The 25071-nt window shown below is 47.8% G+C and overlaps 1 protein-coding gene across 6 annotated transcripts in view; it reads left to right on the top strand.

Moving 5' to 3' along the window:
• Positions 1 to 15464, top strand: part of CLPB (ClpB family mitochondrial disaggregase) — a 144252-nt gene extending 128788 nt beyond the window's left edge. For 5 of the 6 annotated variants that reach the window (XM_058446443.1, XM_032166875.2, XM_032166874.2 and 2 more), the window contains 9 exons: positions 97 to 174; positions 1449 to 1504; positions 6435 to 6479; positions 6819 to 6980; positions 13110 to 13266; positions 14073 to 14146; positions 14322 to 14441; positions 14640 to 14744; positions 15153 to 15464. In XM_058446443.1, coding sequence (XP_058302426.1) covers positions 97 to 174; positions 1449 to 1504; positions 6435 to 6479; positions 6819 to 6980; positions 13110 to 13266; positions 14073 to 14146; positions 14322 to 14441; positions 14640 to 14744; positions 15153 to 15401 — 1046 coding nt within the window. In that variant the 3' untranslated portion in view covers positions 15402 to 15464. The remainder of the gene's footprint in view (positions 1 to 96; positions 175 to 1448; positions 1505 to 6434; positions 6480 to 6818; positions 6981 to 13109; positions 13267 to 14072; positions 14147 to 14321; positions 14442 to 14639; positions 14745 to 15152) is intronic. The other variant, XM_058446442.1, reaches the window with a different exon arrangement.
• Positions 15465 to 25071: the final 9607 nt, after the last annotated feature.

Here is a 25071-nt window from a genome sequence, read left to right as displayed (position 1 = left end):
AACATATTGTATACTTAGTGATAATTATCCTGCCTTTTGTGTCATTGATTTATCTGCTTCCCTCCCTGTCCCCCCATCTTGTGTGTTTGGCCGTAGCGATCCGGAGGAAGGAGAATGGCTGGTACGATGAAGAACACCCTCTGGTCTTCCTCTTCTTGGGATCATCTGGAATAGGTAATTGGGAGCAGATCAGCCAGTGGGGACGGAGAGCTAGGGTAGTGCCCGGCCCAAGCCTGACAGCCCCAGCTGCTGCGGGCCAGGGTCAGCAGGTCCACCTCTAGGTCAACTTCCAGCTCTAAAAACAACGGCTTCCAGATTACAGAGCCACCAAGAAAGAGGACTCTGTTACCATCTGTCATGTTATGAAGAGCTGGAACATGCCCCTCCCTCTGGAAGTTGTGGTGCTAAGACTGATTCACCTGGAGGACCAGGCCCTTCAGGGCCCATTAACCCTGGTCCAGCCACTCTGCATCCGCAGAGCCTCCCCTTCGGGAACAGTTGAACCACCTCCTCTGCCCAGCACATCAACCATGTTCAGTACAGCCTAGCTGTAAATGCTAAAGAAGGCCCCTAATGACCACCGCGGTGCCAGGTGCATAGCAAAATTGGTTGCAGTAAGATGGGTTGAGTATTTTTCTAGCCAGTTGGGCTGGATTATCCGAGGCATTCTTACCCCTCATTCTCTGCCCTGACAGAACCCCCCCCCATTCCTTCACTACCGCCTCCCACCAGAAGCACTGGAACCTGAAGGGAACCTGATGGGAAATTTCATGGTTTAGTTTCCTCCTCTTCCCCTCCCAACATCTTCGTGGGCCTCTCCCTCAGATGTAGGCCCCCAAAAGGATACCACCACCTGACCATGATGCTACAGAACTTGACTTTTATACCAGTCAGGGACTTCCAAAGGTTACCATCCACCAAATGGCCCTTCAGAGCCCCCACTTCAGTATTGTCATTCCTTCTCTGTGGTACAAAGAAGGACCGTGAAGCCACAATGAGAGGTACTCTTCAGCCCCTCCCACCCTCTATCTGGCATGTGGTTCCAGGGCCTGGCTAAATGGCAGGACTGTGGGTATTGAGAGGGATGCAGGGCAGTGAGCCAGGAGGCCCGGGTACTCCTAGGAGAGGTGAGGTTTGTACTGGGCTTTAAAAAGCAAGTTGGTTCTGGATTATAAAGTCAGCCTGTCACTCTTAGGATGGTGCTACAGAGAAAAGGCCTCAATCCCCATCCCAGAAAAATTAAGATGCAGGTGCAGACTTTGATTTTGGTCCCAGCTTCACCATTAACTCCCTAGGTGACTGTGGGAGAGTCACTGATCCTTTCTGTGCCTCAACATTCTCATCCATAGAATATATTCTTTCTAGTGTCCGTGCATTTCTAGTATTCTTTCATTCCAGCGGTTAGTCACCTGGTTCTAACCCAACACCTCTCCCTTCTTTCTTACTAGGAAAAACAGAGCTGGCCAAGCAGACAGCCAAATATATGCACAAAGATGCTAAAAAGGTAAGGACTGGGACCTAGGTCTGACCTGCAGATCGTGGAGACCTCACCATTCCTGCTATCCCAAAAAATCTGACCCTCTGAATTCAGCAATAGGCAATAAAAAAGATGGGCCCTGACCCAGGAAGCAGACCTCAGCTCTGGCCCCAGCTTGGCCACCAATTGCTCCAGAGATTTGGGCAAGTTATCCCACCTCTTTATGCCTCAGTTTCTTCATCTGTAAAATGGGAATAATAATCCTTGCCCTGCCTGACTCTTGAGGAAACAAAGTGAGATCTACTATACAACATTTTCAAGCATCTGTGCCGTGCCAGGTGTTGTACTAGATGCTGCTAATACAGCATTTATTAAGACACTCCCCCTGCTCCAAGGAGCTCAGGTTGGAGAGGGAAACAGCTTTAGAAAGACACCATTACTGTTCAGTGCAGTCATGGCTGTGCTAATGGGAGTCTTGGGGGCTGTAGGAGAAAACCAGTAGGAATAAGAGGATGCCTTGTTGCCTCTCACTATCCTGCATGAGCTTTTAAACATGGTTTCTTATGTCTTGAGCCTGGGGTGCTTATAGTCCCCCTTCCTCCATGGCTCAGAGCCCTGGATTCTCCACAGGAGAGGGCCATCCCCATCCCCTGTTTGTTCACACTCAGGCTTTCCAAGGCCTGCTCAGTTTAGCTTTTTAGGGAGAAAGGAAATGCTTTTGTGCAGAGACAGCAATCCTCGGAGAGAGTGCAAAAACATTTCACTGAAAGCCAAACAGTCTCCTACCAGCCTTCCCAGCATCCAGGGCAGGAGGTCGCCTGAGACCCCAGATGCTCTTGCCTTTCTAAGGAAAGCCTCCCTGGCCAAGGCAATGAGGAGTTGCTTGGGCCTCTGCCAGCCAAGTGGCCCCAGCAGCACAGAGTCTTGGACTCCTGTTCTCTTCCTGGCCTGCCTGCCCCACTGGCAGCCACAGAAACAAGGTAGCTCAGATTGTGTCCTCCTGAGCCCCCTTCTGCTTCATAAATGGCTGAAGGCTCTTAAACCCCACCAGCTCTGCCTCCACCAAACCTGGAGCAGACCCACTTGACAAGCGGGCAAGCAAGAAGCAGCCCATAGCATGCTAATGCACTCCGACCGAAATAGCATTTTTAAGTCAATTCATCAGGTTGGCAGCGATTGAAACAATTAGCACTCTGGAAAGGGCCATAAACTAGCAGGACTATTAGGGAAGATGTAGTTACGGGCAGGAACCACCTGATTAGGGATGAAGAATTCTGAGTGGTTTAATTTTAATACTGTCAGAAAGGTTAATATTTAATTACAAATTATAATCTCCTTATCCAAGCTGTCTTCATATGTCTTCATACACAGTGGAAGTAGAAGGAAAGTATCTACTGACTTGCTGGTGTAGAAAGGAGAGGGGGCTTGTTAGGAGACTAATAATGCAAGTAATTTTTTAGTTGACACATCTGAATGGGAGACAAATTTACCCCAGTGCAGGATGACATTGGCATCCTTCAGTGCATGCCTCACTCAGAAGGAAGTAACACCATCACCCTTGGAGGCAGCGCACTGTGGTGGACAGAGCTCTGGAGCAACCATTCTTTGCTTCAGGTTCCGGTGCTTCTACTTTCTACTGGCCCTAGGCAGGTAAACTTTACCCCTTGAAGTTTCAGCTCTCTTGCCTCAAGGTGAAAGCCCTCCAACCCATATCTTAGGTTATGGTGAGCATCAAGTGACGATGCTGTGTGCTCATCACTTATGTCATCACATCATGGTGAGCACACAGCAAGTGCCTATTCCTTGACTTGTATTTATTTGTCACTTCCTACTTACCACAGCAGCGCCCCATCTACTCTCCCATTTGATCCTATGGGGAAGATAGCATGGATGCTAAATTAGACCCACTTTTCAGATGGGAAAACTGAGGCCCTACAGCATTCTTAGGCTTATCTAAGGTCACCTATTAGGGGAAGAAATAAAACCAGAATCAATCCAGTCTCTCAACTCCTCACTGTGATACCGTTGTTCTCAGCTGCTCTAGGAAGCTGGATTGGAAACTTGCCAATGTGTCCCCATTTCACATTGGGAGATGAGAGGCATGAGAAGCTCCATAAAAACAACCATGTATTTTATTTTTAAATCATAGGTGGTGCTTCTATGAAACTCCTACCTGTGCTAGCCCTGTGGGTCAACTCATTACAGAATCTGTGTTTAGCGTAGACACTTTATAGCCACATGACAGGCATGTTTGAGACCTGCCTTCAAAATCCAAGAGAGCCCTGAACTTTAAGCTATGTAGCCAGTGTACCTGGGACCCAAAGAGTGATGTATGGAAAGCGTCATTCACAGAGCCCAGTGTAAAGTAGACTTTTACCAAACAGAAGCTCCCTTTAATTTGCCTCCCAAGACGGCTGACAAAATGAAATGAGCACTGGCCTGGAGTCTGGTGATGTGAATTCTAGTTCTGGCTCTCTGATCCCTAGTTTCTTCATTTGTAAAGAGACACTGACACCTCCAGATCTTGCCGCTTCAGAAGCATTCTTTGTACATTTATATGACTTCTTTATCAGATCTGTGAACTTACTTTTTTCTCTCATTAGCCTGTATACTATTTCTCCCAAATTGAGTGGCTCTGTTAACTTTTATTACTAGAGCTAATAAGCCTTGAGAAGGAACCTTAATGGTGTTGTGATATCATAAGGTAGGGTGGTGGAGTCCAAAAGACTTAGTTATAGTAGCAATATGATGAGGGATAAAGAGCAAGTATCTGAGTGCAGCTGCCTGGGTTCAAATCCCAACTGTACTCTGCTATGTGGAGTTGGCCAGGACCTCTGTTTACTTCAGCTTTCTCATCTGTAAAGTGGGCTCCATAATGGTGCCAGTCTCACTGGATTGTTTGGAAGGTTAAATGAGATAGTGATGTAAAATGTTAAATGCCATTCGTGGCATGTGGTAAGCAATCAGTACATGTTGGATGTTACTCTTATTGTTCTTGCCTCACTTTGTTGATAACACCAAGCTAAGATCGTGTGAAATCAAAATGATGATTCCGGCCAAGAAAATCAAGCCAAAAAACTTTTTCAAAATTACACAGCAAATCATTAGAAGAACTAGGGTGAGAACCCAGGTCACTTGACATAAGTAAGCACGAGAGTCTATAGTCCATGTGACGTCAGACATTCATTGGCATCTGGACACGAAGCTCAGAACCCTTCAGGTGAAGATTGTCAAGAGCCCAGCTGATTGGCAGAGGGGAAGCTATGAGACAGTGTAGCATGATGGCTAAGAGCACAGACTTGGAGCTGGATTGCCAAGCGCGGGTGACCTTGAGCAAGTTACTTTAATCTATGACTTAGTTTTCTCATCTGTAAAGTGGAGGTGACAGTAGTGCTTACCCCAGAGACTTGTACGTGTTCTAAAGCCCTTTATAGCTTGCTTAAAACATTGCCAGGCACATAGTAAATACCCAGTAAATGTCAGCTGTTATTAATCAGAGACCCGTCTTGTGGCTTCCAGCCCATTGCTTCTCCCAGTTCCCCACGGCCATCCTCCCACTCTTCCTGAAACCTGCAGATCTCAACTGAGCAGCCTAGGGACCCTCTGGAAATGCTTTCTGGCTCATGCCCCATGTGCTGATAGCAGTGCTTTCCCCCAAGTGGCCTTAATAACTTCTCTAAGCCCTGTCCCACGTCTTGGATTAGATTCTCAGACCCCTGGTGAGGCACAGAGAGGAGCCAAGAGCATTGTGTAACACAGGACAAAACTGCAGCTCAAAAAGGGGAGGCAGCATGTCTAAGGCTCCACAGGCAGGCAGAACTAGGACTGGAACCCGAGCCCCCTGGCTCCCAGCCCAGGGTTCTTCTTGCCACCCTGTGTCTCAGCTGTAGAATGACAGGACAGAGAAAAAACTAAAAGTACATCACAGCATGAATTTCTGACCAGTGGCCAAGCTAGAATATGGCCCTGGATTTCAGACATAGCTACCTCCCCCTGAGGGTCTTGGCACCCCCATCATTGCTGGCTCTCAGGAGAAGCAGGATTCAGTGAATGCCGTCTCTTAGATGGAGGCATGTGCCAGTAGGAGAGGAGCCCGGGGGACTGTGGGGAACTCTGGTCTGGCTGTGGCTAGACAGGGCACCTGTGGATGCCTTTACAGCTCCCTAATCAGGTAATGCTTCTTGAAAACCAGCGGGCACTCTGCCTATGTTAACTCTTCAGATCACACACTGCAAGCTGTTCTCTTCCCCAGGGGCTAACCATGGCCCTCACCCATGGGGCCACTTCATCGGAAATCACCCCTACACACCCTGTGGTGGAGAGAAAAGGGCTATAAAGCTATGTTATGGATTTTTTTTTTTTTAATGAGATGAAGAAATGTAAATACATTTTAAAATATATTCATTTTGAAGAAAAGTAAATCAAAGGGACATGGGCATCACACAGACTTGCAGAGTTGAGAGGCATTCTGGAGCCATCTGAGTGTTTCTCTCCTCCCTCGCATCACAATCCACACTGATCGTGACTGACTTTGTCCACGTCTGCACCATTCGATGGGGCGCTCCTTAAGGACAGAGACCAAGACTTGTTCCCTGTTGTTACTCCGGTGTCCAGCACACACAGGATGCCCTCAGGAAATGTGGAGTGGATGGGTGGGTGGATGATGTGGTAATCAGAACAGGAGAGGCCTCCCTGAACGAAGACACCTCAAGTCAGATTTAGAAGGTCAGGTACATGATTTGGGTCTTTTAAGGAAGAGAATGAGGGACTCATAGGAAATGAGTGCACAGAAAAGGATACAGGAAGCCAGAAAAAAACATCTCTTGAGCGTGAGATAGAAGATCTTGTGTTGGTGTGGTGTGAAAGCCTTGGGGATAGTTGAGATGCTCTTCTCCCTAACCCTTCTCTTCACTTTCCTGCCTCCAAACGGAGTTGGTGCTTGCTTGTTTCCACACAGGGCTTCATCAGGCTGGACATGTCCGAGTTCCAGGAGCGACACGAGGTGAGTGATGACAGTCCTTGATTGAAGCATGGTTTGGAGGGCTTGTCAGCATGACTGCCTGGGTCTTGTCATTTGGGCCTCAGATAATTCCAGCATCCTTGGGATTTGTCGTTGGGAGCATAGGTGTGCAGCAGCATCACTGATTTGTTTCACATAGGATTTGCTCTGAAGAATAAACACAGAGAAGATCTATCTGCCACACTAGGAGATGGACAGCCAATCATCTCTGTTGAGAGAGGCAACCTTAATAGTGTATAAAGTCATCTTCCCATGCATGCCCCATGTTGGAAACTAAAAGCAGAGAAAGGTCTTCCTAGCGTGTTTCCTTCCTTCTTCCAGGTGGCCAAGTTTATCGGGTCCCCACCAGGCTACGTTGGCCATGAGGAGGGTGGCCAGCTGACCAAGAAGTTGAAGCAGTGCCCCAATGCTGTGGTGCTCTTTGATGAAGTAGACAAGGCCCATCCAGATGTGCTCACCATCATGCTGCAGCTGTTTGATGAGGTGAGAGTCACCTTGGGCCAGGATGGAGCGGGGGGACACCTGGAGATAAGGGGGACTGTGAACAGCAGAAAGCAAAGGCCCAGAGGCTAGCTGGTCATTCCTTGGCTTCCTGCTCCCGCATGTGTACATTCATCCAGTAGGTGCAGCTTAGCCCCTCTGCACCAGGGCCTGGGCGGGGCACTCAAGGTAAGACCAGCCCTGCCTAAGAGTTGAAATTGTGTGGCTGCTCAGGCCACCTTCTAGAGAGACATGGTATGGCAGAGGTGTCATGAGAGCGAGACATGAATTTTTAGTTCCAGCTGTGCTCCTGACTGGCTTTGTGGCCTTGGCAAGTCACTGCCCATCTCTAGGCATCAGAGACCTCATGTGACAAGAGGCTCATGTGACAGGAGGCTGAATCAGAGAAGCCCCAAAAATCCTTCTGCCTCAGACAGCTCTTGTTCCTCCCTGTGTGCCAAACATTGTCTCCTGCAGTTCTTTAAAATGCTAATATTGTTGCTGCTAACGGTGAGATGCTGATACTCTGGTTCATGGAGTCTTTCTCTTCTGAGAATCTGAGGGTTCTCACAGATGGTCCTGTTCCCCTGCTCATAGGGGTAAGTTCTAAATGGAGAGAAGAGCTTACTTCTATCCAGTACCTTCTGTGTACTAGACCTGTACTAAAGACGTTACAGCCATTATCACTAATCCTCACAAGGTAGATAGAAAAATTCCTAACAGGCAAGGGAGAAATTAGCTCATTTTTTACATATGAAGAAACTGAGGTTCAGAGAGGTTATAAAAGACATGCCTAAGGCCACAGCTGCTGTGTAAAGAGCCAAGATTGGGCTGCAGATATGTCTGATCCCAGAGCCCCAATTCGCCCCCCATACCACTGTTTACCTTGAACCAGGCGAGGGATTGCTTATGATCATGGAAGAAGATGACTTCCACCTTTTCAGGGGCCCTGCTCCATCAAGACAGCATGAGGAGCCAAGGACTGAACCAGGGATGAGGCCTCTCTTCTCCCATGCAGGGGCTATATTAGCCAGCACCTGGCCATGAGTCCAGCTCATCTTTCTACCTAGCCTCCTGCAGCCCTAGGAAAATAGGAAGGTGGTTTGCTTCCCATGTCACAGGAGGCCACAGGGAGGGGACTTCTCCAGACCGAACAGCACATCGGGTACCAAGCCAGGAAGATCCAGATCCAGATCTCCTACCAGCTGCTCACTGCCTTCCCCACCTGGCTCAGCCTCCTTGCCCCTGCCCGTTTTGTTGTATCTTCCTAGCCCTTCAGCTGCTCCCTGCCCCTGAACCTCCTGCTGAGGAAGAAGAGACCAGTCCTTCAGCGGTCACATTCTCAGTTATTCACATGTGTATGCTGAGGCCTCTACTCCATTCCAGCCTCTTGATGGGATTCAAGTGCACAGCTATGGCCAGACTCGAATGTGCCCTCTGGGAGCTCTCTGCCTGGTAGACAGGTGGAAAGGAGACATGGTAGTAGCTGGCATTTTGCATTTTATGTGCCATTTGCTGTCTTCAGAGGCTTCTGTGTATCAATTTAACCCTTTCAACAACCCTCCAAAGCTAGCTATTATTACGGCCCCCATTGAACAGATGTGGAAACTGAAGCAAAGTAAGATTAAGTCATTCACCTGTGGTCATGCAGCTGTGGAGAGAGAATCAAGGATTCAAACCCAGGCAGCCCAGTTCTAGATCCTGCAGCTTGAATGACCGCCATGCGGCTAGGGCCAAAAGACGAAGGTCCGTCTCAGTGAAGCACTCAAGGGACAGGACCGTGCCGCTCAGGGAGGGTGAGCATCGAGGCCTGTTTGATCTCTGGCCTCCCTGGAGAGGCACCTCTGATGGTATTCTTGGCCCAAAAAGACAGAAGGCAACTGCTGACTGAAGTACAACCAGCCCTACATGGAAGCCCTGTCTCCCCCTCCTCCGTCACTTCACTCCACTGACTGCCTTTTAGGGGTTGATAGGAATTCCTTCCTGCAGCTCTTGTCACCCCTTCCCCCAGCTCCAGCCTACTGTAGTTTCTGATGCTCTTGGTTCCATTGACCAAAGCTGCCATCCAGGTTTACTCGATTTAGGCTCTTTGAGGATGGGCCCTTGTCATGTTCACTTGAACCATTCCCAGAGCCCACAAAGTCAGGGGAAATGTTGTATTCACCAATTTAATTCAACAGTACTTTAGCAAACCTTCAAAGGGTTAGTAAGTGCTAGGTGAACAGAGTGGAGGGACTGGCAGTAGAAACCTAATGTGCAAAAGTACAGGGCATGAAACAGCCTGGCATGCTCAGGGAACTGCAGCTGCTCAGTACTGCTCGATTGCAGTGGGAAAACAAGGAGAGTGGTAGAGACAAGGTAGGTAAGGTAAACAGGGCCCAGTTAAAATGCCAGGCACAGAAGTTTGCATTTCTCTGGTAGAGAGTAAGGAGCCTTTGAAAGACTTTAAGCAAGAAAGAAACAGTCAAATTTTCACTTTACAAAGATGCCGTGGGCAGCTGTGTAAAGAATGGATGAGAAGGGAGAGGGTCATTAACAAGGAGACTGCTGGGGAGCCCAAGCCACAGCTGGGGAGGCCATGGGCTACAGAAACTATTAGAAGGTTGACTGAGAAGGAGGAGCCAAGGGTGGCCAGTTGGCTGCTGCCAGTTGGCCATCAGCTAAGGCGGTGAACACAGGGGAAGCAGTAGATTGGAGAGGAAGGTGAGGCACTGAGGTGTGGAAATGTTGAAGGTGAGATGCCTGAGGGACATCCAGATGGAGATGGCCAAGAGGCCGTTCGTCAGTTTCATGGGTCAGGAGTTTAGGAAAGATCTGACTGAAAATAGCAGTTCAGGAATCCTTGAGCCCAGAGAGGTTAACAGAAGCCACAGGAATGGATGAGGTCTCTAACCCAGGGAGTGTATAATGTGCAGAGAAAAGAGGGCTACACACAGAGCCTTGGGACCGATCAGGGAAGAGTCAAGACAGACTCTCCAGAGAAGTAGGAGGCAAACCAGGCCAGGCACAGTGGGTCACACCTGTAATCCCAGCACTTTGGAAGGCCGACGTGGGCAGATCACTTGAGCTCAGGGGTTCGAGACCAGCTTGGGCAACATGGCAAAACCTTGTCTCTACAAAAATCAGCTGGGCATAGTGACGTGTGCCTGTAGTCCTCACTACTCAGGAAGCTGAGGTGGGAGGATGGCTTGAGCCTCAGAGGCGGAGGCTGCAGTGAGCAGAGATTGCACCACTGCGCTCCAACCTGGGTAACAGAGCCAGACCCTGTCTCAAAAACAAAAAAGAGCAAACCAAAAGAATGTGGCTCATTCATTTATTCATGAGGCACTGTGTGGGGTAGAGGGGACACTGACAAAACAGATGCAGCCCTGGCCTCGGTGTGACCAATGAGTGTGGACACAGGCAGCTAAAAAGTAGTTCAGTCCACTGTGGTCGGTGCTGCACTAGGAACAAGCAGTGAGTGCTAGGAGTTGTAGGGGCACCTAATCCAGGCTGGAGGTGTGAGGGAAGCACCCTTATCCCTACCCAGTCCAGTTCTCCCAAGCCTGGGCCAATCAGCCCAGCTGATTTTTGTATTTTTTGTAGAGACAAGGTTTTGCTCTTGGTGCTCCCATCAAAGCACCAAGCAGGACTAATGCTGGCCACTTACAGGTGACCCCAGGGCAGAAATCCCAGAAAGAGACTAGTCCCCAGAGAGCCCAGCCCCCACTCCTCCCACCAAGGATTCATATGTGAGACAGTGGGAAAGCAGCCCCATAACGCTGGGGTGAGCATTCAAGCCCCACCCAGGATGTGCACGCTCTGGTTGTTAGAGGGAGGTGAGGCATGGACAGCTTCCTGTTTGAGACACATCTTTATTGCTAAGGAAACTGAGGAGGAGACATGAGCACTGAAAGTCACCCTTTGGGTCAGTCGTGTACTGCACCTGCTCCCCTCACCCACCTGGGACCCATCTTCAGGCCCAGTTATGAGCAGAGCTTTGATCTCTTAGAATGAAATTGCTGCTAGGTTATTGCTCTGGCCAGTATAGCAGTGTGTGAACCCAGTCCTTGGGGATGAACTCTGCAAAGTGAGTATGGAACACACACAGTGTCATGCACATGCTTGGACATGTCACACATAGACACACACCTGGTCCCCAAAACTGGAGCTGCCCTCAGTGGATCTGTTAGATTAGAACCCATAAGCAGTGGGGTAAGAGTGAAAAGCTGCTGGTAAAAGCTCAAGGACATCCGCTTGCACCCTTGCTTCCCTTTTCCTGTCCAAAGCAGGGACAACAGAGTGACCAGCTCCAGGACATGGATTACCAGGCCCCTTGTGAATAGACCCTTTGGGAATTAACAGTTTCTCAGAGGCCTGTGCCAAGGTCCAGTGGAGAGCAAGGCTGGAAAGTACACCCGGCATGCAGTAAGCTAGCTCGGTTGATGCACAATCCTTTCTCCTTTGCTCCTAAGGGGCAGGACTGGGTTTACCATTACACTGGCTTTAGAAGCAAGGGCTGACCCTGAAGCTCGGGCAGGACCCAGCATCCCCGGCTCAGGCAGGAGCCAGCAGGCTGAGGTCAGTGATGTATATCCCCAGAGCCACGGTTTCTGGCTTGGTGGGAGCTGTGCTTTCTCTGCTTCCCGAAAGAAATCTCAGGCAGATCTCCTCCCTAGCACCTGTCCCAGTTGCATCTCTCCAGTGAGGATCAAAGGATACAAACTGAATTTGGCAGAATTCTGAGAAAATTCTGTCGAAGGAAAGAAAATAGCATGAGGCCTCATTCATCCAGCACCATTGGTCTGACCTCTGTAGCCTGGTACAGAGGAAGGGCATGGGCTCTGAGGTCAGACAGTTCAAGTCTCGCCTCTACTGTATCCTAGCTGTGAAACCTCGAAAAAGTTACTGATCCTCTCTGAGCCTCAGTTTCTTTGTCTGGTAATTTCCTAACTGCATCTACTTCCAAGGGTGGATGTGAAGATTCCGGCCTCCAGCAAGCAGGTGTCAAACACCTACTCTGTACCGGACGCTGTTCTAGGACACAGTGATGAACAAGACCCAGCCTCTGCTGTCAAGGAGCCACTTTCCTAGTAGGAGTGGGGTTGTACACAAAAAGCACTAAGCAGAGCATCTGTAATGAAAGTAGAAGTCCCTGTCCGTGTTCGGCGTTGTCACTCTATTGCTTGCTCTCAAGGAGTCCCTGATCATTGGTTTTGTTATAAATGATATAAAGTGCTGTTGTACAGTCATGCCCTTGAGGTTCGCTGAGTGAGCAGGGCTCTGTACCCTTCAACTGATTGGTCCCAGAACGCTGTACTTTTATCATTCTTCTGTCTCTGCCCTCTACTGTTTGCTCCTTTTCTCCTTCTTTGGTGCATCTTTTTCCAGTATAGATGCCTCCTTTGTCCCTTCTAGAAAGAGCTGAAGATTCCAAGGAAACTTCCCAAGGTGGTTAAAGAAGCAATCTCATTTTTTATCCCTGTTAGGCCAGGCGGCAGCTCCAAAGATAAGAGATTGTCCTGTTTCAATTCATTATATATCACCTACTACAGTAATAATAGCTCTGAACATTTGAACAGCATGGTTTACTAAGAATTTTCACCGGATAACCACATCCAGTCCTCACAGTAGCCGTGTAAAGTACCCTCCTCTGAATTCCTACAGCATGCTGGGCTTCCCTTTATCGTCATACTTAACATATTGGATGGTCAGTGCTTGTTTCCTGTATCTCACTGCTTCTCTATACTGGGAGCATGTTGAAGGCTCAGTGGAACCCCAGTACCCCACCACAGACCCTGGCCCAGAGCGGGCCTCCAAAAAATGTGTTGGTTGCACAAATGGATGGCTAACTGTGACTGACTTCTGGATGCCAGGGATAGTTGGGTGCCCCAAGAGATGCCAGAGAGCAACTGCAGCCTCACCTGGAGGCACTCAGTAGGGAGAGCAGTTGCAGCACAGGGCGGTGAGCACAGCAGCCAAGGTGCGAGTCTAGTGCTTGGAGAACCCAGAGGAGGAAGCAGCTGGCTGCAGGGGCCGGAGGGAGACACAGGGCTCTGGGGAGGCCTCCTGAAGGAGGTGAGAACTGCGAGTGCTAAGGCCTGCCCAGGCACATAGCTCCCTGACTGTACACTCCCTTCCTTCCCTTCCCAGGGCCGGCTGACAGATGGAAAAGGGAAGACCATTGATTGCAAGGACGCCATCTTCATCATGACCTCCAATGTGGCCAGCGACGAGATCGCACAGCACGCGCTGCAGCTGAGGCAGGAAGCTCTGGAGATGAGCCGTAACCGTATTGCCGAAAACCTGGGTACGGCAGCTGACCTGAGCAGTCTGGGCCAGTGACCAGGCCACCAGCCTATCTCCTGGGGAAGGATGGGATTGGGGCCCTGGGCCCAGGTGAAGGTTCTAGTGGGCAGCTCTGTCCCTAGCTGACACTGAGCAGACACCAGGCACCATACCAAGTAGTGGGGGTTGAGACAAAAGAGAGACCCCACTTCTTCAAGAAAGCCTCAAGTCTGTTGGGTGATAAGAGGGCTCCAGGCAGGAATGAACAGAGCTACACCAGGGTGGGGGGCCAGAAGCTGCCCAGGGTCTTAGGGGGGACTAAGGAGACGCACATGCTACAGATACAGATGCTTTGGTGCAAGAAGGGGACAGCAGATCGAAAACTCTGTGGCAGTGGACACAGCCTTGTTCACCCAGGGCAGCTTCCTGCGTAGGTGGGCCTTGGAGAGTGCTGAAAAAAAGGAGCACATCCAGCAGGAAGCTGTGTCTGTCACCTTTTCCATTCAAGATCGAGCCCCGCAGCCCCCTTCCTCCAAGTCAGGACTCAAGTCTTAATCCTGACGTTTCCTCTCCTCTCTCCTCTCCCTCCCTCACACAACTCCCACCCTGAGGAACCGCAGGCTTCGTACACTTGAGAGCTGGAAAGGCCTCAGAAAGTGCCTGGTCAGAGGAGGAAACCAGGCTGAAGTCCAGAGAGCCTTAGACCTTGACCAGGATCACACAGACGGGCAGGACCAGGGCTGTTTCCATGGGCAGGCCAAGGGGCAGGCACAGCCCCCAAAGTTCCCTGAGTGTGGAGAATAAGCAGTTTATGATTCTTCTCCACAGGGGACGTCCAGATAAGTGACAAGATCACCATCTCAAAGAACTTCAAGGAGAATGTGATTCGCCCTATCCTGAAAGTAAGAGGTCTTTCTTGGCACTTCCTGCTGGAGCCTAAGGTTGGGGGAGGGTGATCTTTGCCATCCTAAAGATCTGGAAGCCCCGTAATTTCCCCAGTCTTCCCCTGGTGTCTGGTAATTTCCCTAACCCCCTCTGGGTCACTGAGCTCATCCCACCCCTAACCTGGCCCTTCAGGCTCACTTCCGGAGGGATGAGTTTCTGGGACGGATCAATGAGATCGTCTACTTCCTCCCCTTCTGCCACTCGGAGCTCATCCAACTCGTCAACAAGGAACTAAACTTCTGGGCCAAGAGAGTAAGAGGGAACTGCCCTTGGGTGGGGGTGGGATAGCCAGCCACTGGAAATCTGGAACAGTGAACTGGGGGCACCCCCCCACACACAAAAGGTGGAGCACAGTGGTGTGGGGCCACTGGCCCTGGCCTCAGGCCAGAGTGGCAAGAGATGGAAAGCGGTGGGCCACATGCAGGCATGCTTCTATCTGACCCATCTCAGGCCAAGCAAAGGCACAACATCACGCTGCTCTGGGACCGCGAGGTGGCAGACGTGCTGGTCGACGGCTACAATGTGCACTATGGCGCCCGCTCCATCAAACATGAGGTGAGCACAGGAGCCTGAGAAATGAGGCACCTCCACACCTCCCTCCCCAGGGCCCCCCAGACCCAGTCCCTGAGCTCTCAGCCTGCCTCCCTATAGCTTGGTTGCTGGAATTATTCACACTCAGAGCAGATGCCCATTCAGAACCATAAACACATGATCACCAAGTAAAACCCCTGCTGGAGGGTAGCCAAGTATGAACCCCACTAGGACCAGGGAACTGGGCTGGGAGCCTCAGAAACTGAGCGCAGTCCTGTGAGCTAGCTGTTATTAGCCCCAGTTGGCAAATGAGAAAGCTGAGGCTCAGGCTCAAAGGAGGTCTCTGAGTTGCCCTAGCAATAAGTGATGGAGGACCAGCCCCCAGGCTGCGTCCAGGCCGAGGGAGTGACCACTTCACCTCCCCACCAACAGGTAGAGCGCCGTGTCGTGAACCAGCTGGCAGCAGCCTACGAGCAGGACCTGCTGCCAGGGGGCTGTACTCTGCGCATCACGGTGGAGGACTCAGACAAGCAGCTACTAAAGAGCCCAGAACTGCCCTCACCCCAGGCCGAGAAGCGCCTCCCCAAGCTGCGTCTGGAGATCATCGACAAGGACAGCAAGACTCGCAAACTGGACATCCGGGCACCCCTGCACCCTGAGAAGGTGTGCAACACCATCTAGCAGCCACCTGCCTGCTCCTATGTGCCCTCACCATCCAATAAAGGCCCCTTGGCAGTGGCATGGCGACTGACTTACCTTCCCCTCATGCCTCTCCCGTTTCTACCCAGTCTCAGGCCTGCTTACCTCCTCACAGCTCGTGAAGACCCCTTCTCAGCCCCAAAACCTGAAGGAAGAATTTCGCCCTACTCTGGCCCCTTTGTTGTGGGCCCGTAACCTGCTAACAAGCCTTCAGGAGAGGAGCTGCCTTTCCACCCCCTTCAAGGCAAGGAGGGATGGAGGTCCCTTATTTCCTTCAGAATGATCCCCATCCCCCATAGTCGCCAGACTTTATCATGTTCCCAGGAAGCTCAGAAGTATGGCAGCTAAGAACACAGCTGGCTGGAAGAGGACAGGGACCAGACTGAACTGCCACCCTCTGCCAGTCCTCATGCAACTCAGTCCCCAGAATGGCTCCACTGGGAGTGGAGGAAGAGCACAGAGGCCCAGGCGCAGATGGTTCTGCAATTTAGTCTGTAGCTGCCTCGTTCCATACCCTAAAATTCTAAGGGGAAGGGACCCATAGAAGCTTGCTTGTTTCCGCTACTATATTATGCCCACTGTTCCTCCTCACCCCATGTCCTGAGGTCAGGCCAGACCATGTTTCTTCAGCCTTGGGGACTAGTCCAGTGTTGGGCACCTCCAGGAGGAGGCCTGACTGGTTCATTACCCTCCCCTACTCAGACTGAGCAGCAGTCCCAGATAACCAAGCAAGTTCAGCTCTGTGGGGGCCTCCTTCAAAAGACTAACATCGCAGACATTAGGAAGCTGTAGGGAGAGAGATCATGGGTTTGGCCTCTGCCCACATGGCCATGGAGTCGGCCTCAACCCTGTCTGTACTCCTCGTCTAGCTAAATGAGCCTGGAATAAACACGCAGTTTATTCAGTCTGCATGTTAGTCACAAAGCAGAGGGTCTGGACACCGTCCCCCAAGGGCATTTCACAGACCAGCCAATGTTTCAAGCCCACCTTAGCCAGACACAGCAAGGCCTGGTGCATCCTTGGGCACCATCTAGAGTAGGCACTGCTGATAAGCACTCCACCCACCTTCCCCCACAAGGCCCTCCATGGAACCCTCATGTAGTGTTAGTCTTTCAGGAAGCAGAGAATGGGGCAGGCAAAGTCCCTTGGGTAATGGAAGCATGTCCTAACAGTATGGTGGGTATGAGGCAGTCAGAATCCAGCGTGTGGGCTCCAGCAGATTCTTGGATCACTGTCTACCCCTCAGGGGCTGCTGCTCCCTGCTCCCTACCTCAGTGACTTTTTTTTTTTTTTTTTTAGACAGAGTCTCGCTCTGTCCCCGAGGCTGGAGTGCAGTGGCGCGATCTCGGCTCACTGTAAACTCCGCCTCCCAGGTTCACACCATTCTCCTGCCTCGGCACCCTGAGTAGCTGGGACTACAGGTGCCCACCACCACGCCCGGCTACTTTTTTGTATTTTTAGTAGAGATGGTTTCACCGTGTTAGCCAGGATGGTCTCAATCTCCTGACCTTGTGATCCGCCCGCCTCGGCCTCCCAAAGTGCTGGGATTACAGGCGTGAGCCACTGCACCCGGCCTGCTTTTCTTTTCATTGTTTTTTACTTTTCATTTTGAAATAATTTTAGACTTAGAGAAAGTTGCAGAAATAGTAGAAAATACCCATGTACCTTTCACCTGGCTTCTCCCAATGATAACATCTTACAAAGCCATACTGTAGTTTATCAAAACCAGGAAATTGCCGGGTGTGGTGGCTCATGCCTGTAATTCCAGCACTTTGGGAGGCTGAGGCAGGCAGATCACCTGAGGTCAGGAGTTCGAGACCAGACTGGCCAACATGGTAAAACCCTATCTCTACTAAAAATAAAAAAATTAGCCAGTCCTGCTGGTGCGCACCTGTAATCCCAGCTACTTGGGAGGCTGAGGCAGGAGAATCACTTGAGCCCAGGAGGCGGAGTTTGCAGTGAGCCAAAATCACGCCACTGCACTCCAGCCCGGGCCACAGAGTGAGACTCCGTCTCAAAAAAGAAAATAGGAAGTTAACATTGATAAGCTACTACTAACTAATCTACGGACATTCAAATTTTGCCAGTTTTCCTGATGATGTCCTTTTTCTGGTCCAGGGTCCCCCATTGCATTTTGTTGTAGTGTTTCCTTCATCTCTGTCAGCCTGTGACAGTTTCTCCGTCTTTATCTTTCATGACCTTGACACTTTGGAAGAGTCCAGGCCAGTTATTTTATAGAATATTCCCCAGTTTTAGTTTGTTTAATGTTTTTACATGATATGATTGAGGATCTGCATTTTTGGCAAGACAACCACAGAAGTGAAACTATGCCATTCTTAGTGCCTCCTAGCGGAGGGTGGTGGTAACTTTTTGTTTGTTTTGTTTTTTTTTTTTTTTTGAGATGAAGTCCCCCTCTGTCGCCCAGGATGGAGTGCAGTGGCGCAATCTCAGCTCACTGCAACCTTTGCCTCCTGGGTTCAGAGTGATTCTCCTGCCTCAGCCTACTGAGTAGCTGGGATTACAGGTGCCCACCACCACACCCAGCTAATTTTTGTATTTTTAGTAGAGACAGGTTTTCGCCATGTTGGCCAGGCTGGTCTCGAACTCCTGACCTCAGGTGATCCGCCCGCCTCAGCCTCCCAAAGTGCTGGGATTACAGGCATGAGCCACCACGCCCAGCCTAGGTGGTGGTAACTTTGATCACATGGCTAAGGTGGTGTGTGCCAGGTTTCTCTACTGTAAAATTAGGAATTTTCCCTTTGAAATTAATAAGAATCTTCTACTTTGAAGCTGTGTGAATGTCTTATTTATCCTTAAAATTTTGCCTACTGATTTTCGTTTCCATCATCAATGATTCTTGCTTATAACAGGTATTAATGTTATGCTTGCCTAATGGTGACTTTGTTTATTTTATCTGTATTTATTAATTGGTATTCTACTGTAAAGAAGAGCTATCCCTTTTCCCTATTTATTTGATAATTTATATCAGTATGAATGAATAGATACCTGTTTTATTCTACAGGCTACAATCTACTGCTAACATAGTTTATTTTGTTGCTCAAATTGGCTCAGATTTGGCCAGTGAGAACTCATTGAAGTTGGCACTGTGTTGTTTCGACATTGCCCCTGTCACTTTTTAAGCATTTTCTGGCACCACAGGATGTTTCAGGCTTCCTCACATTTTCCCTATCTCAGCCCTGACATCAGTCATTTCTCTAAGAAGCTCCCAGTTCCTTTTATTCCAGAAAAAAGGAACTTAGAAACCAAGTTGTTTCTTGGTACCACTGGAAACCAAGATCTGGACACAATATATACTCCTGGCTAGAGTATCATTGGCGGAGTGTCATTGCTTGTAGGCCTGTTCAGCAGACAGAGCTAGAAAACATATGTATATATGTTAAAACATGCAAATACAAGCACCTGAATTTATTATTCTTTCTATCCATCTGTATGTTATTAAAAACCATGAGCCAGGTATGGTGGCTCATGCCTGTATCCCAGGACTTTGGGAGGCCAAAGTGGGAGGATCACTTGAGCCCAGGAGTTCAAGACCAGCCTGGGCATCATAGCAAGACCTCATCCTCCAAACGTTTAAAAAATAAAAATTAGCCAGGCATGGTGGCGCATTCCTGTAGTCCTAGCTACTTGGGAGGCTGAGGTAGGAGGATCACTTGAGTTCAGAAGGTTGAGGCTGTAGTGAGCTGTGACTGTACCACTGCACTGCAGCCTGAGTGACAGAGCAAGACTCTGTTTCATATTTTTAAAAATAAATAAAAGTCATGAGTTTAGATACAGTTTTAATTCAGTACTACAGGGTTTGTGACTGCCATTTTTATAACCTTACTATTCTTTTTCTGCTTTTTCTCCTGCTCTGTTTCTGCTCCTTTCTTTCTATTTGATGTTCAGACTTCCCATCCTAGTTAAGTCAGCTAATAACCATCCTGTGTGCAGTATTCCTACTAGATAGAGGTCTTATGCCCGGCTGTCAGTCCGTTGGTTCAGTTAACTGTGGCCAGGAATACTAGGCATATAATCAAAATCAGATAACTTCTATACAAGAAAACCCAATGGCCACCTTCCTGAGAATAGGATAAGGAGACAGGGTAGAACCTTAGATTCTAAGGAACCTAATTAAGAATCACTTCTGGCCGGGCGTGGTGGCTCATGCCTGTAATCCCAGCACTCTGGGAGGCTGCGTAGGGGCAGATCACGAGGTCAAGAGATTGAGACCATCCTGACCAACATGGTGAAACCCCATCTCTACTAAAAATACAAAAATTAGCCAGGCGTGGTGGCAGGTGCCTGTAGTCTCAGCTACTCGGGAGGCTGAGGCAGGAGAATCGCTTGAACCCAAGAGGCGGAGGTTGCAGTGAGCCGAAATTGTGCCACTGCACTCCAGCCTGGTGACAGAGCGAGACTCCGTCTCAAAAAAAAAAAAGAATTACTTCTTCCAGAGATTCTCTGCCAGAACTCCTAGGTGGTGTTGGACCCATATCTTTTACTTCCATAGCATCCCGGGCAACACTCAGCTCACTTGTGCTACTTATTCTGTGTCTTCATCACTAGAATGTAAATTCTAAGAGGGCAGATACCCCGCTGTTCAGCCATTCATAGAACCTGGCCCAGTGCTGGCATATGACAGAGGTTCCTTTATTATTATACTTGGGTGAGTGGATGGGACCTGCAGCAAGTGCAGATCTTCTCAGTGGGCCCTGGAACAGAAAAGTATTGTTCAATTGCTCAGCATATTTTTATTTGTCCCATGTTGTTGTGGCCAGGATTTGAGCTCTGAGAAAATGCAGCAAGGTGAGACCCAGATTTCTTTTTTTTTTTTTTTTTTGAGACAGAGTCTTGCTCTGTCGCCCAGGCTGGAGTGCAGTGGTGCGATCTTGGCTCACTGCAACCTCCACCTCCAGTTCAAGCAGGTCTCATGCCTCAGCCTCCTCAGTAGCTGGGACTACAGGCATACGCCACCACACCCAGCTAATTTTTTTTTGTATTTTTAGTAAAGACAGTGTTTTACCATGTTTGCCAGGCTAGTCTCAAACTCCTGGTCTCAAGTGATCCACCCACCTTGGCCTCCCAAAGTGCTGAGATTACAAGCATGAACCACGGTGCCTGGCCCCAAATTCCTTAATAAGGATCCTAGAACACATGAGACCAGACTTGGAAATGAAAGTGTAACATGTTTATTGTTCAAAAAGAAACTCAAAGGTGTGTAGTGATTTTAAGATTTAGGGAAATTCCTCAGTATAGTGAAAGAAGAAAAACAAGAAAGAAATTTAGGAAAGAAACACACTTAAACCATAAAAAATAGAATATGGACTGATAAAGATAAAAGCTAAACTTAACAAGGTAGAAAAAAGAAAAAATAAATTAAAAAGCAATTCTTTGAAAGCACCAATAAAATAGATAAAACCTCCTGAGCCTGATAAAAGGGGAAAGGAGCCAAAAAATAACAAAATTAGGCATGAGAAATTAGACATAACCATATATATTGAGGAATTGAGAATAATAATAGAACTCTATGGCAACAAATTTGAAATCAGAGCAAATGGATAATTTCCCAGCAAACACTGATCCTAGACATAGTTTTAAAAGGCCAACTGATTACCCAAGAATAAATTGGAAAGGTGGTTAAAATTTTATCTTTTCAGCACCATACGATGGCGAAAAATAAATAAAATTTTATCCTTGTAAAAGATTGTTGGCCGGGCGCGGTGGCTCACGCTTGTAATCCGTAATCCCAGCACTTTGGGAGGCTGAGGCGGGCGGATCACGAGGTCAGGAGATCGAGACCACGGTGAAACCCCGTCTCTACTAAAAAATACAAAAAATTAGCCGGGCGTGGTGGCGGGCGCCTGTAGTCCCAGCTACTCGGAGAGGCTGAGGCAGGAGAATGGCGTGAACCCGGGAGGCGGAGCTTGCAGTGAGCTGAGATTGCGCCACTGCACTCCAGCCTGGGCGACAGAGCGAGACTCCATCTCAAAAAAAAAAAAAAAAGATTGTTGACCAGGCATGGTGGTAGCCCACACCTGTAATCCTAGCACTTCGGAAGGCCGAGGCAGGCAGATCACTTGAGCCCAGGAGTTTGAGACCAGCCTGGGCAACATGGCAAGACCCCACCTCTACTAAAAATACCAAAATTAGCCAGGCATGATGGTGCTTGCCTGTAGTCATAGCTACCTGGGAGGCTGAGGTGGGGAAGATTGTTTAAGCCCAGGAGGCAGAGGTTGCAGTGAGCCAAGATAGGGCCACTGCACTCCAGCCTGGGTGACAGAGCGAGACCCTGTTCCAAAAATAAAAAATAAAAAATTGTTTTTAAACTTTTTAATTGAAAAATATATGGGAAATTGTACAAATCTCAAGTATGCAGCTCAGTGAATGATTACAAAGTAAACACACTCCTGTAGCCATCACTCAACCCCCGAAATGGATGAGTTTTAACTATTATCTAAGCTTCCATTGTACTCAAACCTGATAAAGTGCCAGAAAGAATGCTATAGCCTAATCTCACCTATGGCCATAGATGCAAAAATCCCAAATAAAATCAAGTTGAATTGTACACTCTGATTACATAAGGTTTATTTTAGCAATACAAGGCTTAGTGTCAGGAAATTTATTAATTTATTACATCAAGAACTTAAATGTTATTTAAATGTCTAGAGAGTGCTAGTGTTGTTAAATTTTCTCATTTTGATAATTATACTATGATTACAGAAGAGAACGTCCTTGTTTTCAGAAAATATAAGTATTTAGAGGTTAAAGGTAAACCTCTAATTTAGTTTGCCAGTATTTCAGAAAACTACACACACACACACACACACACACACACACACACACACACACACGGAATGATAAAGCAAAAAGTAAGGTGTTGGCCAGGCATGGTGGCTCACACCTGTAATTCCAACACTTTGGGAGGCCCAGGCAGGTGGATCACCTAGGTCTGGGGTTCGAGACCACCCTGGACAACATGGTGAAACTCCTCTTTACTAAAAATACAAAAATTAGCTGGACATAGTGGCACATGCCTGTAATTCCAGCTATTTGGGAGGCTGAGGCACAGGAGTCCCTTGAACCTGGAGGCAGAAGTGGCAGTGAGCCTACATCACAACACTGCACTCCAACCTGGGTGACAGAGTGAGACTGTCTCAAAAACAAAAAAAAGATGTTAACATTTGGGAAATCTGAGGGAAGGATGTACACGAATTCTTTGTATTGTTTTTAAACTTTTCTCTAAGTTTAAAGTTATTTCAGGCCAGGCATGGTAGTGCATGCCTGTATACCCAGCTACTCGAGGCTGAAGTGGGAAGATTCCTTGAGCCTAGGAGTATGAGGTTACAGTGAGCTATGATCACACTACTGCACTCCAGGCTGGGTGGCAGAGTGACACCCTATCTCTTAAAAAAAAAAAAAAAAAAAAGTGTGGTAGCTCACGCCTGTAATCCCAACACTGAGAACACTGAGGGGTCAAGGCAAGTGGATTGCCTGAGCCCAGGAGTTCAAGACCAGCCTGAGCAACATGGTGAAACCCCATCTCTACAAAAAATTAGCTGGGTGTGGTGGCATCCATCTGTAGTCTCAGCTACTCGGGAGGCTGAGGTGGGAATATCACTTGAGCTCGGGAGGTGGAGGTTGCTGTGAGATGAGATTGTGCCACTGCACTCCAGCCTATCTCCAAAAAAAAAAAAAGGCTACAGTAAAAGCCTATTAGCATGGATAAGTATCTGAATAAAAGATAACTGTACAAAAATCAATTGTTTTTTCTGTATTCTAGCAATAATCAACTAGAAGCAGTAACAAAAGAAAAACATTCCATTTACAATTGCAACAAATAGGTATATGTATATTTGCTCATCTATACATAACTATTTCTGAAAGGGAGCAGAACTGGGCAATTCAGGGACAGCAATGGAAGGGGAACATTGCTATGTTATTTTAAATACTTTTTAGTAAGCTTTGAACCATATTAATGTATTACCTGTTCAAAATTATACTTAATAAATTTAACAAGAAAACCATATTGAAGGGCATAAAAATAAGATCTGACAAGTGAAAAAACATACCAAGTTTTAGAAAGGATGATTTAATAATACTAAAATATACATTTCTTAATATATAATTTAATGTAAGCCTAATAAATAATTTAATACAAATCTAATTGACAGCGCTTTTAATTAAATAATGTTAGGGTCGTACTGCACTACGGTGTCCAGAGATGATGCTATATGGAGCTACTGTTTTCTGGGTCTAGGCTCTCAGGAAATAGACATTACTACTTTTGCAATCTCATCTTGACAGTATGCAAAAATTAGGGAAAATGTAAATTTATCATTAACACACACCCTAAATACGATTATGAGAGAAAGGAAAGAGAAGGGTTATTGTCTGTGGCTGGAGTATAGTAGCTGTGTGTGAGCGTGGAGAAGAGAGGAAATTGGTGGAAAATGAAGCTAGAGAGGCAAGTTTCCTGATTTCAAAGTGCCTTGAATGCCATGCTAAGGGAATGAAATGACCAGATTTGTATTTTAAAAGACCCCTCTGTTTGCATTGTGTGAAATGATTTGGGATGACTTCTGACCAATACACAACAGATAGAGTAATTTCAGGCAAACTCTCTTCCACCTCAAACGAATATTTAATATATGTAATAAGACAAAAAAGTTTACTACACAACTAGACTTGAAACCAAGAATGGGAAATCCCAGCTGTGTGCGGTGGCTCACGCCTGTAATGCCAGCACTTTGGGAGGCCGAGGCAGGCAGATAACCTGATGTCAGGAGTTCAAGATCAGCCTGGCCAACATGGTGAAACCCTATGTACTAAAAATACAAAAATTAGCTGGGTATGGTGGCATGTGCCTATAATCCCAGCTACTGGGGAGACTAAGGCAGAAGAATTGCTTGAACCAGGAGGCAGAGGTTGCAGTGAGCCGAGATCACGCCACTGCACTCCAGCCTGGGTGACAGAGCGAGACTTTGTCTCAAAAAAAAAAAAAAAAAAAAAGAAAAGAAAAAATGCTTAACATGTTCAAAGACATGGAGAGAAGACTAAAAACCATAAAGCAAGAAAGGACAGTAAGAAAAAATAGTACATATGTTTGAAAAAAGGCTTCATTCTGAGTGATTTTCTCACGTTAATTTTCGTGTTTTATGTATTTCTACAATTTTTTCTAGTGTTGTGGTCCTAATTGACTTCAATATTAGATACTAGGGGTAATAAGGACTCATATTCTTAAAGGAGGAAGATTTGGTCATCCATTGGACAACAAACCATGGTGGTCTAAGGCAGTGACACAGGACAAGGGGAATATAGAATGGTTAGTGGGGGAGGGCAGTCACCAGTGTGACCCTCCAGAGTCATGATCAGTTGCAGAGATAAGGAATGTAGCCTCAACCACAATCCTGAAACCATTAGCCCACCATCCTAAGAGTCTTCAAGTCTAATACCATCCCTCACAGACTTGTTATAGTAATCCCAAGAAGTCTGACCCTAACCTCAGTGGTCATCTACCACCACATCATCGCATACTGCTTCCCTCTCCAACCTTTCCACTGTGTCCTCCAGCACTTCCTTTCTAAAATCGGTAGATTCTTTTCTATATGCACCTTGTTTTTGGAATATTTGCTTCACTTCTTCACCTCAACTG

This window comes from Hylobates moloch, unplaced genomic scaffold, assembly GCF_009828535.3.
Source record: "Hylobates moloch isolate HMO894 unplaced genomic scaffold, HMol_V3 SCAFFOLD_11, whole genome shotgun sequence".
Classification (NCBI taxonomy): domain Eukaryota; kingdom Metazoa; phylum Chordata; class Mammalia; order Primates; family Hylobatidae; genus Hylobates; species Hylobates moloch.
This window is presented reverse-complemented; position numbering and strand designations above follow the sequence as displayed.